Source organism: Syzygium oleosum, unplaced genomic scaffold (genome assembly GCF_021117445.2).
Source record: "Syzygium oleosum isolate NSW1041296 unplaced genomic scaffold, Sole_v2.1 Sole_v2.28, whole genome shotgun sequence".
Lineage (NCBI taxonomy): Eukaryota > Viridiplantae > Streptophyta > Magnoliopsida > Myrtales > Myrtaceae > Syzygium > Syzygium oleosum.
The window spans coordinates 3,564,158-3,581,031 of NW_026607512.1; the positions used below are offsets into that span (position 1 = coordinate 3,564,158).

General features: G+C 40.4%; 2 protein-coding genes and 1 long non-coding RNA gene across 3 annotated transcripts; 2 read left to right on the forward strand and 1 right to left on the reverse strand.

Annotated features, from left to right (window-relative positions):
* Nucleotides 1-435: 435 nt before the first annotated feature.
* Nucleotides 436-6,764, forward strand: LOC115675244 (nicotinate N-methyltransferase 1). Its single transcript, XM_030597840.2, has 4 exons — nucleotides 436-911; nucleotides 2,995-3,331; nucleotides 4,758-4,822; nucleotides 6,113-6,764. Exons 1-4 carry the CDS (start codon nucleotides 540-542, stop codon nucleotides 6,410-6,412), a joined length of 1,074 nt encoding a protein of 357 aa, XP_030453700.1. The 5' UTR covers nucleotides 436-539; the 3' UTR covers nucleotides 6,413-6,764.
* A 1,564-nt stretch (nucleotides 6,765-8,328) lies between these two features.
* LOC115675243 (uncharacterized) lies at nucleotides 8,329-15,392 on the forward strand. Its single transcript, XM_030597838.2, has 9 exons — nucleotides 8,329-8,529; nucleotides 9,068-9,265; nucleotides 9,466-9,588; nucleotides 10,203-10,240; nucleotides 10,323-10,491; nucleotides 10,763-14,038; nucleotides 14,125-14,217; nucleotides 14,439-14,575; nucleotides 14,778-15,392. The coding sequence occupies exons 1-9, from the start codon at nucleotides 8,449-8,451 to the stop codon at nucleotides 15,007-15,009; spliced, it is 4,347 nt and encodes a 1,448-aa protein (XP_030453698.1). The 5' UTR covers nucleotides 8,329-8,448; the 3' UTR covers nucleotides 15,010-15,392.
* LOC130135163 (uncharacterized) lies at nucleotides 9,258-10,842 on the reverse strand. Its single transcript, XR_008814637.1, has 2 exons — nucleotides 10,707-10,842; nucleotides 9,258-9,555 (listed from the first exon to the last, which is right to left on the reverse strand). It is a non-coding gene; the product is annotated as an uncharacterized LOC130135163 (long non-coding RNA).
* Nucleotides 15,393-16,874: the final 1,482 nt, after the last annotated feature.

Below are 16,874 nucleotides of genomic sequence, written 5' to 3' on the forward strand. Positions count from 1 at the left end.
GTTAATACTATGAAAAATCCTAAACTTGTACTTCTGTGATAAATTTACCGTTAAATTGGATTGGTACCATGAAAAATTACAAACTGGTACACCTGAGACAAAAGGAGGGTAAAACCTCAAACTAATACATCCGTTAACTGTCACATGTCATTCAACTAAAAAATTTGACGGAGGGTAAAATTATAATATCTGTATCAGTTTGTGGGTATTTTGTAATAAAAAAAATAATTTTGGGTAAATTTATCACAAAATTATCGATTTTGAATTTTTCGTGATATTAACTCAGAGGAAAATGATGATGATGTCTGAAAAATCATTTTGTTTATTCTCAAATTCAAATTCTTCGAATAAAATATACACTTTTGACTATAGAAAGTCATTTTAAAAGAACTTGCGTGACCTATAAACCCTCTCTCAACGAACCCCCCCAACTGAGTACTGATACGCCCACCCTCTCTCTCTCTCTCTCTCTCTCTCTCTTCATCACTCACCACTGACCACTCAGGCTCGCACCAGAGACGAACGTCCCTTATCCATCCATGGGCGGCGACGAAACCTCCGACGCCCGGAACACGGCGAGGCTCCGCATCCTGGAGCTCGCCAACATGATCAGCGTCCCCATGTCCCTCAATGCCGTCGTCCGCCTCGGCGTCCCCGATGCCCTCTGGCAGGGCGGCTCCAACGCCCCCCTCTCCGCCTCCGAGATCCTCTCCCGTTCCCTCCCCAAGGGCGGTGGCGACGCCGAGAACCTCCAGAGGCTCCTCCGCATGCTCGCCAGCCACGGCGTCTTCGAGGAGCACGTCGCCTCCGGCTGCTCCGAGCGGAGGTACTCGCTCACCGAGGTCGGGAAGACCCTGGTCACCGACGCCGAGGGCCTGTCTTACGCCGCCTACGTGCTCCAGCACCACCAGGTAATCGAAATCGCCCCAAACTTTCTCTCTCTCTCAGTCCATATCGCATGTTTCTGGGTATCATCATCATCTCCGATCGATCTTCGAGACATTTGCTTCACTGAATCGCAAAGAAGCATCAGTATGTTCTCCTGGACAGGAACAGGATTGGGTCGTTTTCCGTGTATTGTTACTGCTCGCATTTATGGAGTTCTTATCTTTAGACGGCCTAACCAAAAAAAAAAAAAAGAAGAAAAAAGAAGAATTAAACGTATCCTGTTTGGGCTGCGTTTGCTATATCCTGTTTGGTGAATTCCAATACTAAAGTCGGATATTTTTCACATCCTATTTTGTTCATTATTCGATATGAACGGCATAGTAGTGCCAAATTGTACGAACGGAGACGATAAAAATCTCTTGCGATACTGTTGCCTGCTTCTTTTTTTATTTGTTTATTTTTTTTTTATAATTTTTCCCTCTCTTTTTTTATTTCTTTTTACCTCTTTATGTCATTCTCTAAGAACATTTTATTAAATGGTAAATATAAATACTAAAGATATATTCACATTTATTGAATCTATAATAGGATAAAAAGAAATTCAAATATAGAAATAGAAATAGGAATAAGTAAAAACGAAATTGTTGTTATTTTTTTGTTATTTTGAATTTTTTATATTAGAATTTAAATTTTATTTATATTCAAATATTATTTTACTTTTATTAATTTTAGAAGTTTGTTATTAGAAAAAAAATAACTTTTATATTATGGATATTAAAATCTTATTCACTTTTATCTCACCTCTCCCAGCAACTTTATTTTGTCTTGAATAGGAACCAAACACAGAATAGGATAAATTTATTCTGACTACCAAACATAGTCTCAGTGCTTAATTCACTTTTAATTAAGGGTAAATACCACAAAAAAATCTCAAATTATACATACTGTGACACAAATACCCTCATTTTTTTTGTGTCCCATATATTCCATCCAGGATATATTTGTCGCGTTAGTATAAATTTCGGGTTTTTTATGAAAAAAAAATTGTGGTATTTGTGTCACACTGAGCAACTTTAGGATTGGGGTATTTGTATCACAGTAGATATAATTTAGGGTTTTTAGTGATATTAACCCTTTAATTAATTTTGAGGCCATTCATGTGGCATTTTTATGTGAGTATTTTATCGTTCAATCCAATAGTTTAAGTTGATAAGTATGTATATAAACTCCATACACGAAGACATTGAGAAGTTCAGGCATGACCCGGCATCCTCGTAGACTGGTAGAGTATTGTTGGTGAGAGGTCACAGGATCAAAAAGCCGTCGTTGTCTAGATCTAGTGGCGAAAGGTGTCGCATGAGTTACTCGTTTTGGATGGCATGACGGAAGGTTAGCTGGAGCGAGTGTGAGGATTCAACATCATTTGCTTATCAACAAAGTGGGTGAGACTCATTCAAATTTGGGTTGTGGAAAAGTGATTAATTTTGCCTTTTCTTCTCCCCTTCTCCCCCCTTTTCAAAGTGGGGGAACATCTTAATCAATCGTACCGAGATGGGTAATACTTCCATTTCGCATCTCTTCGGTGCGGATAAAGCGCCGGAGAAAAGACCCATGATGGGCTCGAGTCATCGATCGGCGCGCGCCTGAGTCCAAACGCATAAGATTGTTTGCTATCGTGGGCCGATCGAAAGAGTACATGGAGATGAAATGAAAGGGGTGGTGAATTTTTGTGATAAACGGAAGACAATGGCTGTGTGATTAGCATGAACTCACTTTCCATGTTCAGAGGAAGATGACAAGTCACTCTCCACGATGTCTATTCACATGGCCAGATGGATTGGTACTATCTAGGGAAATCTTTTTCTTTCCATGACGTCATTAATACGAGTGTGGCCCGTCCGTGCATAGATTAAGCTATTAATTTACTCATTATCTTCTCATTAATCTGTATTTTATAATGTATAGTACGGTGAAGATTCCCAAGACATCGATATCATTCAGAACATTCTAGCTTAGAACTTCCCAGCCAATGGCAGCAGAATCTTTCCGTTCGTCTGCACACCAAAAAATAAAAAAAAAAATTTATATTTCTCGGCACGTGAGCAGGACGCAATGATGAGGGCGTGGCCGCTGGTGCACGAGGCGGTGGCAGACCCCGCCACGGAGCCCTTTGCAAAGGCCAACGGCAACACCGCGTACGCCCACTATGGGAAGAACCCGGAGATGAACGAGCTGATGCAGCGGGCCATGTCGGGGGTGTCCGTGCCGTTCATGAAGGCAATACTGGACAGCTACGATGGGTTCTCCGGGGTGGGGAGGCTGGTCGACGTCGGCGGGAGCGCGGGGGATTGCCTCCGGATGATCATGCGGAAGCACGAGCACGTGCGGGAAGGGATCAACTTCGACTTGCCGGAGGTCGTGGCCGAAGCGCCTCCTATTCCCGGTAAGATGCACGCATGAATGAGTTCTTTCTTTCTTCTTGTGAGAAAATATTTCAAGAATCATATCTTTAAAACACGATAAATAATAATTTATCTCGGGACACTAAATTTAAAGTTACATGTAAAGTTATTACACCTTTCTCACCCATCACTATCTTGGGAATGCAGTTTTTGTTTTTTTCTCATTTAAAATGACTTAAAAAAAGGGTTTAGTCAATTTCACATCTGTTAACAAGAAACCCCAAAAAAAAAAGAATTTTTCTACGGAGAGCCTTTAGGTACTTGTTTAGTAACTCGTTAAGGAAATATTACAGCTCCCTAAACACGTTAACTGCACCAAGAAATTTTGTGATCAGAGTTTGAACATTAAATTTGTTAAATATATATCAACAAGAGCCCTAAGGGTATTCATACAAGGCGGCATAAGAAATATCTTTCGCATTGCATCCAATGCTCTTCCATGAATTTAGCAAGGTTAATATGTTCAATGTACCTAGTCAATGAGCCCGTTAGGTTAGATATCAAGTCTTAATGCATCCAGGTCTTTCCGTCGTTTGTACATTTTTGAAAGTTTTCGGACTTAATTACACTTTCATGATAACTTTTAGGATTTAATTGCACTTTTTGAAAATTTTAGGACTCAATTGTACTTTCTTGATAAGTTTTAGGACTTTCAATGTACTTATCTTGTAAATTTTTTTTGTAAAATGAACAGGCCTGAGCAGACCTATTTGGGTGGGCTCAAGCTCAAGAAGAAAATTAATTGCCTGGGCTTGCTTAAGTCTTGTTTCGGGCCTTATCTGCTAAGATGGGCCTAGGCAGGCTTAGCAGGCTATCGGGCCCATGATCTGGTCAACTGTTCTGCTATTCAATATGTGGACAAAGTTATCAAAGTTAGCACATATACACAATGTCTAATATTATGCAGAAGAAAAGACCATTACGTTTTTTCAACAAGCAACTGGCGCGCACTTAGTCACTAGCTCTTTTCAATTTGACCTTACCTCCACCCGCATGCCATAACTCTTGCTGCATCAAGCCCTTGGAAGAAGACCTGGCAATTTGCTAACATAGAACTGGTTTTCCAGCTCATACTTTTTTTCACCTTTTAACTTTCCTATCGAAAAATAGTAACCTCAGCAAGCTTGAAACCTATGATGCTCCAAGCTTCAGAGAAACTTGTCCGTTTGCCGCTGGAATGGAATGTAACGGAGTCGAGACACATTCATGTTCTTTTTCATAGGTCAACTAGGAGAAGGACGGAATACATTGAAGTTGTTTCACCGTAATCCATGAAGAAATGGAGGAGTCTACCTCAAATTACACAAGAAAACACGAATTTCACTATCCTTTTTTCATCTACCCTCTAAGAGGATAAAAACAGTCTTCTGGTGGCTGAGGATTAATTAAAGCTGTCCCATTTTACAGGGGTGACCCATGTTGGTGGTGACATGTTCAAGTCCGTCCCTGCTGGTGATGCCATTTTCATGAGGGTAAGTTGTTCGCTGAACTCCCCATGTTTGGTATTGATTCTATTTCACTAGATAGATAGTTTCGCTGCAAATGATTTCGTGAACAACAAAAGGAATTTGCATCTTGCTGTTTATTCCCTTCCAACATGGACTAAAACCTAATGAAGTTCGCCTCAAACAGCTGTATGTCAGCCACAGACTTGATGATCATATAGTTCTGTATAATCTAATGACTTGAAGGCTACATCAGCTAAAATGCATTGTGTTAATTGATACATTTTCTGCTGGAGTAGGAAATCCACCGTATGCTTTCCTTGGTAAAGTTATAATTTATGTAATGGAATTTTTATGAATTCTTTTCTGATCGTGTCCTCATCCCAATCTGTACAACTAGGCTCTAATTTAAATATCGGACCATATTTTACATTGGTCATGAGTTTTCGATCAAATTCCACCTTTCTGAGCACTTCTGGTAGTAGAAAACTACTAGCAAATAATTTATTCGATACCATATTGCACACGTTCGCCCCATCTTGGGAGTGAGTGTTGTATTCTTTTCCATCAAGCCAAGGCAAGTGACAAACTCTTCTTATACCTCTCAAGCCATTCTCTTGGCTTTGTTGTCGATATCAATCTGTACCAGACACAATGATGGCCTCATGGTATGATATGCCTAGTTCATCGAGTGAGTCTCTAAGCCCTCCTTCCGAGTCCTCTTTCAAATGTCGGTAATGTCAAGTAGAGTTCGTTTCATAGAGCCTTTATTGCTTTAAATGGTGAAATACAAGGGCATGAGCGATTGATGAAGTGGATATGTAGCTTACTTTTGGATCATGAGAACCTTCACCTTTTAGGTACACCCTTGGGCCCGACATCCAAACCAACCACATTAGGCTATGAAATTACCGTGCCGGTGAATTCCAGCCCATGGTTCACTCACCTAATAGTTCTCATGAGAAATGCTCAGATTTTATTTCGACAGCTAGCACCATCTAGAGAAGGAATCAGAGTCCACACTCTGAATTCTTTGGGTGGAAGTTTCGCTTTTCATGATTATGTGGGTTCTACTCTCCTTTTGCTGGGAAAGATCTTGGCTAGACCTGGCTTATGTGGACCAAGTTAAATTGTGTGTAGCCTATGATAATCAAACTCACCCTATAATTGCAGTTTTAGCCAAGTTTGATTTGTTCTGTCGATGATGTCATTAGTAGGTCCAATCATTTCAAGAATTATAGGTGTATGCGTTGTGCATGTTTTTTGCTAAATAAAGCCATGCGCTTTTTAACACCGAGGATGGTATTGTGGTCACAGTGGATATTGACGACTTGGACGGACGACGAGTGCAAGCAGATACTGGAGAACTGCTTCAAGGCACTCCCGGTGGGAGGGAAGCTGATCTCCTGTGAGCCAGTGCTACCGAAGCACTCGGATGACAGCCACAGGACTCGGGCACTTCTCGAGAATGACATCTTCGTGATGACCATCTACAGGGCCAAGGGCAAGAACAGGACCGAGCAGGAATTTCAGCAGCTCGGCATCTCCGCCGGCTTCCCTAGTTTCCGAGCACTGTACATCGATTACTTCTATGCCGTGTTAGAGTTCCAGAAGTGAAAGAGTGTCTTGGAAGAGGGACTAATGATAATGCTCTACTGGAGGCATTGTCCACACAATATTAGTAAGATGTGGGGGCTACTACCGTCAATTTAATTTTCGGATTGAGGCTCTTTTGACCCCGCACTTGGTAATTATCATCTATCTGTCTTTAATTACTCAGCGTCTTGCACTACCTGTTCGTGAGTATACATGTCACTCAGTTACGACAAGCATCAAATGAATAATACGAAAGTGACAAGGCATTAATCATAGAGATTATGCCTTGCAGAGGGGTTGCTCCTTTTGCTGTATAAGCTGCTTCCATCTTTCTTTTCATTCCAGTTATGCAACATGGGAGACGTTCTAATTCCTTATGCTGTGGGATGAATGATTTCTCTTTCCTATCCCTTCATTATGTTACTTGGTGATCTTTACTAACCGTCAATCTTGCAGTCAATTTGGTACTTATCGGTAGTTACCGAGTCGCTTGACACGAGGAGCAAGGGTGTGTTATCTAGAGAATTAAGAGCCGGGATATATTCACGACGTACAAACTTCACTAAGATGGATAATCTCAAGTCTATGAAATACTCCAGCGAACCTCATATACATGAGGCGACATGTACTTGGAGTAAAAGATTGCATATGTTCAAGAATAAGGTGGACAAGAAACATCAAACTTTATTTTCGAAAGTGATTGCGAAAAGAATCATGTTAGCTGGCTATCAATTCAACTTTGTCAACCTCGTTTTCTTGATGAATGCCATTCTCAAATGACGATCGTCGCTTTCACATAAGCTGTTCAATATGACTAATGTATTTATAAATTCGCAGAAAGATACAGTCTAATAGACTATAATAAGCACATTCACCTTTTTTTCCGAATGAAAAGCCTAATGAATTGGGAGAGATGCTTCAATAAATGGGAGAAGGCGACAAAGATCGGAATATGCAGCCTTGGAAGATGTTGTATGATGAGAAAAACAATGTGCCTAGGAATTGTAATCTGCATTCGACGTGGTCGAGGAAGAGAGATGCTGCTTCTGGCCTTGAACTAAACGAGGGATAACATTAGGAACATCGTTGCACGCGTGGGTGAGAGAGACTTGGTATGTTGGACAATATCAAGGTGAAAGTAAGGGGACAAACTTTCATTGCTTGACATTCCCTGCGCAGTCAATGGTCGGATCAAAGAAAATTCTGTAGTAAGCTTACTAGTTGCTGCCTGAACTGAATGCGCAGCCAACAAAGTACTAGATGAACCGGGGTGGTCCATCCAATACATAAAGTTTACCGTTGTGCACGATCTGGTAGGCCGCGCCTATCTTAAGGGTACAAAAATATTAGTCATCGTATAGTCCATGAAATGTGACCGCACGATGATGAATCCTTTTGAACCAAAGGTGACTGATCGAATCCTACAGTCATGACAAGGCGCTCGAAAACGATAATTAAGATCTTGCTATTAGAAAGAAGTTATAGTCATTGAAATCTCTTTTTGAGTTTTGAGCGACTGTGTACTGATTTTACATATGTAAGTTACCCATTTTCATCCTTTGAAACAATCTCGATTAGATCTAAGCTGAAATACTTTGTATGGCATATAGAACCCTAATTTTTATATAATGACACACATTGTTGCACCAAAAACTCATGCCCGGCCCTGCTGATTCCTATCTTGCACTACACTACAATACCACCCAATTTCATGTCCTAAATTTGGTGGCTCAGCTCTCTCTCTCTCTCTCTCTCTCTCTCTCTCTCTCTCTCTCTCTCTCTCTCTCTCTGGTGAAACTCCTAAAGTTGGTAATTTAGTTTGGTGCAGAAGATAGAAAACACTAACCCATATTACAATGACCAGCTAGCTAACTCTCTCTCTCTCTCTCCCCGATTTGCTTTGTCTGTCATTTATTCCTACATTCCCTCATTGGTGCTCTCTAAGCAATGTCTGCCCTTGTTGTTTCTGGGGTAGTTAAGTTGGGTGATCATACCCTTCATATGAAGCTCTCTAAGAAAACTGAGTGAAGAAGCATTGAACTGTAACAAAAGAGAGGATGTTCAGATTGCACAGGAACAGACCTGCCAAATCAGGGGAGAGACTTGATTTCAAGCTCTCTCAGCTCAAAGCTCTCCAGGTACTCCTTCACTTTCTTTCCTGTTCTTCTGTCGCTTTTTTCAGTGTCAGACAAGTTAGTTTGATCTCAAGGGTCACGAGGCATACTGGCACTAAATCACTTCCTTGCTTTTTTTTTTTTTTGGGTCTCTAAAATGGTAAGTGTGCGTGCATTGTGGGGCATATTTAATTGATTAAAAGACTTCCTTTTACACAATTGAAGATCTTTATCTCCTATGTTGTGATTGATGCAATCTTCTTCCATTGATATGTCAAGCAGACAAATGGTTTAAGGAAGTTATGCAAAAGTGTGGCAAAAATTGTCATCCATTACATATAGTTGAAATTGGTATTGTTTATCATGATAGGTTTGGATTACAGAATTTCTGATCATGGTAATAGTGCAGCTATATTGTGCATTGAAGAAAAATAAAACTTAGCTTCAACCTTTTTCTCTTGAACTAGATCCAGTTTGCATTCCTTTTCATCAAAATTAAAGGGTTACTGCATTTTTCAGTAATTGATAGACTAATTTCTTGGTACCCTTTTTGCCACAACAGGTACCAAAAGGATGGGACAAGCTCTTTGTTTCCGTAATTTCTGTAGAAACGGGGAAAACAATTGCTAAGTCGAGCAAAGCGGTGGTGCGAAATGGAAGTTGTCAATGGACTGAGACTCTGGCGGAATCTGTGTTGGTTTCGCATGATGATTCTTCCAAAGAATTGGAAGACTGCCTCTTGAAGCTCATCATTTCCATGGTAACATCCGCAGCACTGCAGATTTTATACATGATGATTGATAGTTATAAGTATCACACCAGAAAACGTTGGTTCTAATCAACACTTTCTAAGTAGTCAGTTCTTAATAGAGCTTGTGTGAGCTTTTCATCGATGCTTAGTACGAACCGCTGCAAGATAATATATGTGGTAGTCACAATTCCGGGGGCTGTCTATTACAGGGATCAGCTAGATCTGGCATCCTCGGAGAGGCAACAATCAACGTGACAAACTACATCAGTTCCAGCGCTTCTGTCCCCATTTCAGTCCCACTGAAGAAGTGCAACTACGGAACAGTGTTACAAGTGAGTTGTACTAAAAGGCACATATCTGTTCTTGTTCTTCTCGGAATTGACAAATCATTGAAAAAAAATATAGGCAATTGCCTGGAACTGTGATACGGAAGCTAGAGGTACCCCAGCAGCATTGAAAGACAGTAGAGTACTACACTAGTTTTACCTTTTATATCAGGAGCACATGAAGTACAACATGTATCTAATGAGCTAAGTGCAACAAAATCTAAATGAGCCAGTAAAGAAAACAAAGAGAAAGAAGGAAATGTAGTGAGTTTCTTCACAGGAAAAAGAGTAGTTTGGAGAGATCAAAATGTTGTTGCCTTTTCTTTTTCTTTTGGCTAAGAGTTTTCGCTGTTGACATAGAATTGAGTAAATATCCAACCAATTCTTGTGTCTTTGCGGTTGTAAAATGAACTGAACGTTAGTGACGGATGATTTACATGCATTCCAATTAGGAGGATCAGTTGAAGAAATTGTTTGTAAACCGCAATATAAGTTCCTACTCCTGATTCTACTGGCTTTGACTTGAGTGTACAATGTTTGGCATAAGTTCGATGTCCTAGTAATGTTTGTGCCTCTTCAGATTTCCTTAACACAGATTTGCATACCTTACTGCTTTGCAGGTCACAATACACTGCCTGACTTCAAGAACAAAGCTCAGGTTGAAGACAATTTAGCAGCTTCTTCCCTTTCATTGCCTTTCACTAGCTGTCTGTTTAGCAACTAATCGTTCATACATTCAGGGATGATGAATCTAAGGAGACAAATTCTCAAGTCAATGAATTGAACTCAAACAGCCTCGATGGGGACTTCAAGTCAGATAGGTCCGGAAGCACAATCACAGAGAACGCTGCCACTTCCTCTAACAAAGAACTCAGGTCAACTTCGCGCCCGGAACATCTTGCAAGTAGGGTATGTATAGCGATTTCCTCTAAGTGCATCTGTATATTTTTATACTGAGCTGCATTTTTCCTTGTTAATTACTTCAATTATAACTTAGGTGCTAATTTGTTTCCTGGAATATGTCTGAGGAAATATGATATCTCAGATTCTAAAGTGTTGTCAAAGTCACTAACTATCATGTGATGCTGATACTGCACAAATATTTGAGGCAGGCTCTCATTTACCTTTCTTAAGTCAATTAGCCACAAAAAATTGACCGAACTTCTTGACATCTCTGTAGGAAACAAGTTTTTCGTCCTCTGCTTCTCATCAGAGCTTCGGCTCTGCAGAAAATTCCTCTCACAGAGAAGACCTTTCACCTGAAAATAAATTGAGAGTTGACAGGCATGACCAAAGCATTGGAGAGACTTCAGTCAGTTCCCTCAGTGTAGATGGTGGCAATCTGATCAATAGCTCTTCTCAATTGAATCCTCCATTCTCTAATTCACAGATTATGGGTTCGGGTGATCAGTCACATAATAACAAGGAAATGTTATCTGTGCGGATTTCTGGTTCCTCTAAAGATCTGTTGGAAGCCGCAGAAGACACGATAGAAGAGCTTCGTGCGGAGGCTAAAATGTGGGAGCGAAATGCGCAAAAGCTAATGCTCGATTTGGATATGGTGAGGAAGGAGTTCTCTGATCTGTCCAAGAATCACAAGGATCTGGATATGGAGTTCTCGGCAGCTAAGACGGAACGGGAGTGCTTAAGAAAAGAAGTCGAACAGCTAAAGCTGCTGCTTGACAACTCACTAGCGGACCAAACGACCGTGGATGATTCAAATGGCCAAAAGGAAGCAGTAGGCCGCATTCAAAAGGAGTTGGAGGAAGAAATAAGATTCCTGAAAGAAACAAATGCTGATTTGACTCTGCAGTTGAGCAGAAGTCAGGAATCGAACATTGAGCTTGTTTCTGTTCTACAGGAGCTCGAAGAGACAGTTGAGAAGCAGAAACTTGAGTTGGAAAATGTTGCAATTGTTCAGTCAAAGTTCAGTGATATGGAGGATTTGCTACTATCAAATATAGCCGAAAACAAGAGTCTAAAGACCCAGTTGCAGCAAACCCAGGAATCGGAGAAGGATCTGCTAGTTAAGCTGCAACAGATGGAAAAGGCCTTAGAAGACGAAAAGCTTATGATGGATGAAAAAGTCGGTTTGGAAAAGAGACTCTTAGAATTTGAGAGAGAATACACAAGGAAATTATCAGATAAGGAGGAAGAAATTGCCAATCTAGAGGCCAAGCTAACCGAGACTCTTGAAGAAAAGCATTCTCGAGAGTCTGCTGACGGAGGTGATGAGTATCTGATTAAAGAAATCGAGTCCCTAAAAGAAACGGTTCAGGAGCTGGAGAGCGACTGCAATGAGCTTACAGAAGAAAACTTAGACCTCTTATATAAGCTTAAGAAATTGAACAACTGTCTTTACGTCGCAATCGACTGTAGAGATGGCCAGAATGATAAGGCGGTGAATGAAATGCTCGTTGCAAATGAAAAAAGCAATGAGTGCTTGAAGATGGATGCAGAGGACAAAGATGAAGAATTTGGTAAGGACTCAGTCAAGGATGGGAATGAGGAGCGAAAAATTGAGGAGATGTTACTTTTGAAAGAAGAGGAGATTGAATACCTGAGAGAATGCCATACTAAACTAGAAGCCCTGGTTTCAGATCTAGAGAAGGAAAAGATTGAGCTAGAGGAGAATTTGCAAATTATGCACAGAGAGAGTGAGATAACCGCTAAATGCCTCACTGACGTCCAAAATGATTTTGTGGTTCTAAGCGGCAGTGTGGATTCCCATGTTTCTGCCAACAAAACTCTTGAGAGGAAAAATTCTGAGATTGGACAAGAAAATGTAGCCTTGTCTATGCGAATAGCAGAAATGGAAGCTCAACTAAGCTATCTGATGGACAAGATGGAAGAAACCCAGTTGGAGCTGGAGAGATCGAGAGCACTGTGTGAGAGCCTCCAGGATGAGATATCCAAGCTGAATTTTTCAAGCAAGAAGCAGAAGACTCAGCTAGAAAAAGAAAAGAAGGAAATGCGAAACCGGTGGTCAGAGGCTCAGGAAGAATGTGCTCATCTTAGAGAAGAAAGAGCACAGTTACAAGCCGATGTTGAGAGTCTTGCCGGAGAATGCTACTCTCTTCAGGAATTAAACGGAAAGTTAAAGATGCAGAACGTGGAGTTGCATGAGGAATTAGGAAGCTGTCTAAGTGGTTGCTCCACAAAGGTTGAGATATTAGAAGAAAATATCTCTTCCCTGCTTGACGATGTCGCAGCAAAAGAAAGAACATTTAAAACAGAAATAGATGCACTTCTCGATGAAAACCGCAAACACAAGGAGCAGCTTGCTGTGGGAGAGAGCATGTTAAATCAGATATACGCAGGCAAAACAGTTGAAGTCGAGAACCTTCAAAAAGAGATTGAACATTTGACTAATCAGATATCGGAAATTCATGATGAAAGAGAGAGAATAGTGTCTGATGCTGCCAACGAGGTATCCAAATTATGCGCAGATAAAGCTGAACTGGAACTTGCTCTTCACGAAATTCGATCTCAACTGCAAAGGACAGATCATGAATTGAATCAAGAGATCAAACATTTGACTAATCAGATATCAGAAATTCATGATGAAAGAGAGAGAATAGTGTCTGATGCTGCCGAAGAGATATCCAAATTATGTGCAGATAAAGCTGAACTGGAACTTGCTCTTCGCGAAACTCAATCTGAACTGCAAAGGAAAGATCGTCAATTGAATGAGATGCAAGAACAGTACGAAAGGAAAGTGAATGACCTGATACAGGAACTTTCTGCTTCCCAAGAGGACCAGAAAGCACTGGAGGCTACTGAACAGAGACTGTCGAAGCTGTTGGAGAATCACAAATTGAGGGAAGAGAAATTAAGAACCAACGTTAACGAACTTGAGCTGAGGCTTACTGTATGTGAATATGACCGCCAGCGACTCATGGATGAATCCACCAACATGAAGGCCCATCTGCAAAATTTTGAGAATCTTCGGGATCAACTTTTGGCGTTGAAAAATGAGCTCACTGTAACCAAATACGATAAAGAGGAAGCTTCAGCCTCGCTGCGATTAGTATCCAAAGAATGTACGGACCTGAAGGCCGAGAAAAATGTACTTGTCAAGAAAATCTCCACCCTACAGGAGCTGGTAAATGATTTGGAAGATTGCAGGCAGAGCAAAGTTATCTTAGAAGAGAAGCTTCAATGTACGGAGGGTGAATTAATGGCCAAACAGGCTCAATGTGATGAGGCTGTCGAGGTGAAAAATGAGCTGAACCAGATCAGGAGAGAGCACAAGCACTATCAGCGGATGACACAACAGCTTGAAGAGCAGAAAGACGAGTACCTGAGAAGAGCCCGAGCCTCTGAAGAAGAACTCAATACTATGAAGGAAGAGAAAAAAAACCAGAAGCATGTTAACAAAACAAGGAACCCGGGATTATCTAAAGCTCATATGAAAGTAGCAAATTCAGCCAATGAAGATTCAAGCTCGTCAAAGGTTGGGATATTCATTTATAGTTGTTTGAGTGCACTTGTCATCATTATATATCGAGTTTAACTCATAAACTGTATTTATTGTGGCAGCGTGAGATAAGAAGGAAGCTGGTGGCGAAGAATGTACGGCAACAAGTAGTGAAAGATCAACCTAAGATATCCAATGCCCGGCATCACATAGAGGTAATGTAACACAAGCAGCTCTTCACTTTCTGTGTTTTACCCTCACTTTTCTGTGAATTTGAACCTTTCATTATAGCTTCAGCATCCTCATTTCTGTGGACCTTCCGTAATTTTCTCTTATTAAAGCTTTGGTGGTCATGTCGTTGCTTGTAGATGATTCATCTGAAAATTGGAATGTCATCATTGATTCATATTCTCCCTCTCCTCTGTCCACTTGACAGGACATCCATATCAATAAAAGCGATGCCGAAAGCTTCTATGATGTTGGAGTCGATCCTAGATCAAAAGTATCTTTACTTGAGAATGATCTTGTTGATTCTGCAGTAGAGGATGACTCGGTTAATATTCCACTTAGCAGGTAATTTCATGTGATATCTCAAAGATATTCATAGTATTAGCGCCTAGATTTCTGCTCATAGAATATCTAATATTTGTAATTTGCATAGAAGATTGAAAGTGTGCAACTAAAGAAGTGTTGCCCGGATAACATATGTATGCCGGATATGAAACTCATATTTTCAACCATTTTAGCAGTGGCTAAAGACCGCCTTTTCCTGCAGATTGCCAGGAGGGCATCCCCCTCCAGACTCTCCTAGAAAAGAAACTCCCGAAGGCGAAATAGTCATGAGAAAAAAGTTTGAGCGCACAAAGTCACGGCTAGAGTCCGAGTTGAGAGACATACGTGATCGCTATCTCCATATGAGCCTCAAGTACGCAGAGGTGGAAGCTCAACGCGAGGAACTTGTGATGAAGCTGAAGGCTTCCCAGAGCGCCAAGAGATGGTTCTCCTGAAAGGCAAAATTTTTCTGGTGAATGTTATAGCGTCTATGTAAGTTATGAGTGTCTTTCAAAAAAAAGTGTGAACAGTCCTGAAGTTTCAACTTTCAATCACTTTAAACTGTCATCAGGTCAAAAAAAAAAAAGAAACAATAAGGCAGCAGAGAAACTGCTTGTTGCAGGAGGATTAGAAGAAAGGGAGATCAACACATGCTGTCCCGTTGACGACCACCGTAGCCGATACGACACACAAAGAATTTTTCCATGCTTCGATTGCAAGTGAATCTGTTTCTAGCCGAATCAAACCAGACAAGAGGGGTGTATTTGTATTGCTGTAGATGTGAAAAATGCTCTGTAGTAACAGGGTGAAGTGAATCATAACCTCTCTTTGATGCTTATTCCCTTGCTTCACAATGAACAATGGGTGTTCATGGTTGTACAAGTTAATAGGCAATTTGGATTTGTCTTGTGTTTTCCACAATCAAATTTTGGGAATCGGTAAACGAGCGTTATGGAAGAACAACAAGAAATGGTAACTTTCCTTTCAGCGGATTGCATGATCTAAGGTGGTTGATAGTTCAAATAATGCTTTTTAAGTACATGTCACCATGAGCCAGCAGTCCAACTACGACCCAAATATGAACTTTTCTACTAGGATTGTTGTCTGAATACCTCGTCGATCGCTGCTAATTTTGAGGCCACATGTCCCACAAAGAAAAGAGTATTTGTCTATCTATTGATCCGTGGATAAAAGAAAATTGATATTCCTTTTAGCTTTGCACTATCAATATCAGTTGTTCTTCAGCAAATTTTTTTTACGCTTTTCTGGTCCAAACAATGGTTTAGAATCAAGGCAACCTGGAAAACACGTCTCTCTCACTTTCTTTTTTATTTTCCGAATGACGTGGTTTCACTAGAGTCAGTGACTAGACTAATTAGTAATTACTATAGATACCCGCGAAATAACTCATCCACGTGCTTCGGGTTGGGCTCCATCCGCAGAAGACCTGACCGTCAACCCAATGCTTAGTTGGAAGACATTTTTAGACCGGCTTGCGCGAGGACATTTAGCGAGAAACTCCAACCCGACCTAGTGTGACCCCGGCCAAGTCCGGCCCGGCTCGAAGATTTGTATACAAAAGTTTGATAACAAGTGGATTAGGCCCAATCTCATAGCCCAACGCCTGGCTTGCCAAATGATCACCTTGCTATGGAGAAATGATCATGCTCCCTCAAGAATATTCTTGTCCAAAGAAGTCGTGATTAATGTACCGCATTTGACTCTGTCCTAATCAAACGCTGATTCTCAAATTTATTTTGCTTTCACTAAAGATGAAAACGAAATTGAAAAAACAAAAAGAATAGATTATGTAAGCAAAAGCATCCTAAACTCTCTTTCTATAAAAATAAAAAAGAGAGAATGATGCTGCTAAAGTCACAACAGAACATGAGATCTCGCTTTATTACAATGGAAGGGAGACGCAACAAAGCGATGACGCTAAAAGGTCCCCCTTATTCCTTCCTTTGTTTAATTTTAAGTGGCTGATCTCATGCAAACTTTCAAAAAATCCTCTTCTCAAAAAAAGAAAGACTTGTACTATAAATAACGCATATTCCAAGGGCCTAAATTAAAAAAAAAATAGACTCGTTAACAAGTACTTTTTCAGTCATTTGTGATAAGCATATTCGTATGGAATATTTCAATTTTTAAATTGGCGATTACACACTCTATATAGAAGAACAGTTAATACATTGAAAATCTTTAATATATATATATATATATATATATATATATATATATATATTTGCAAATGGCTATTTAATCGGTTTCTTTGGACTTTCGTTAACAAATTTCACTAAGAAGGAATATACCCTTTCTC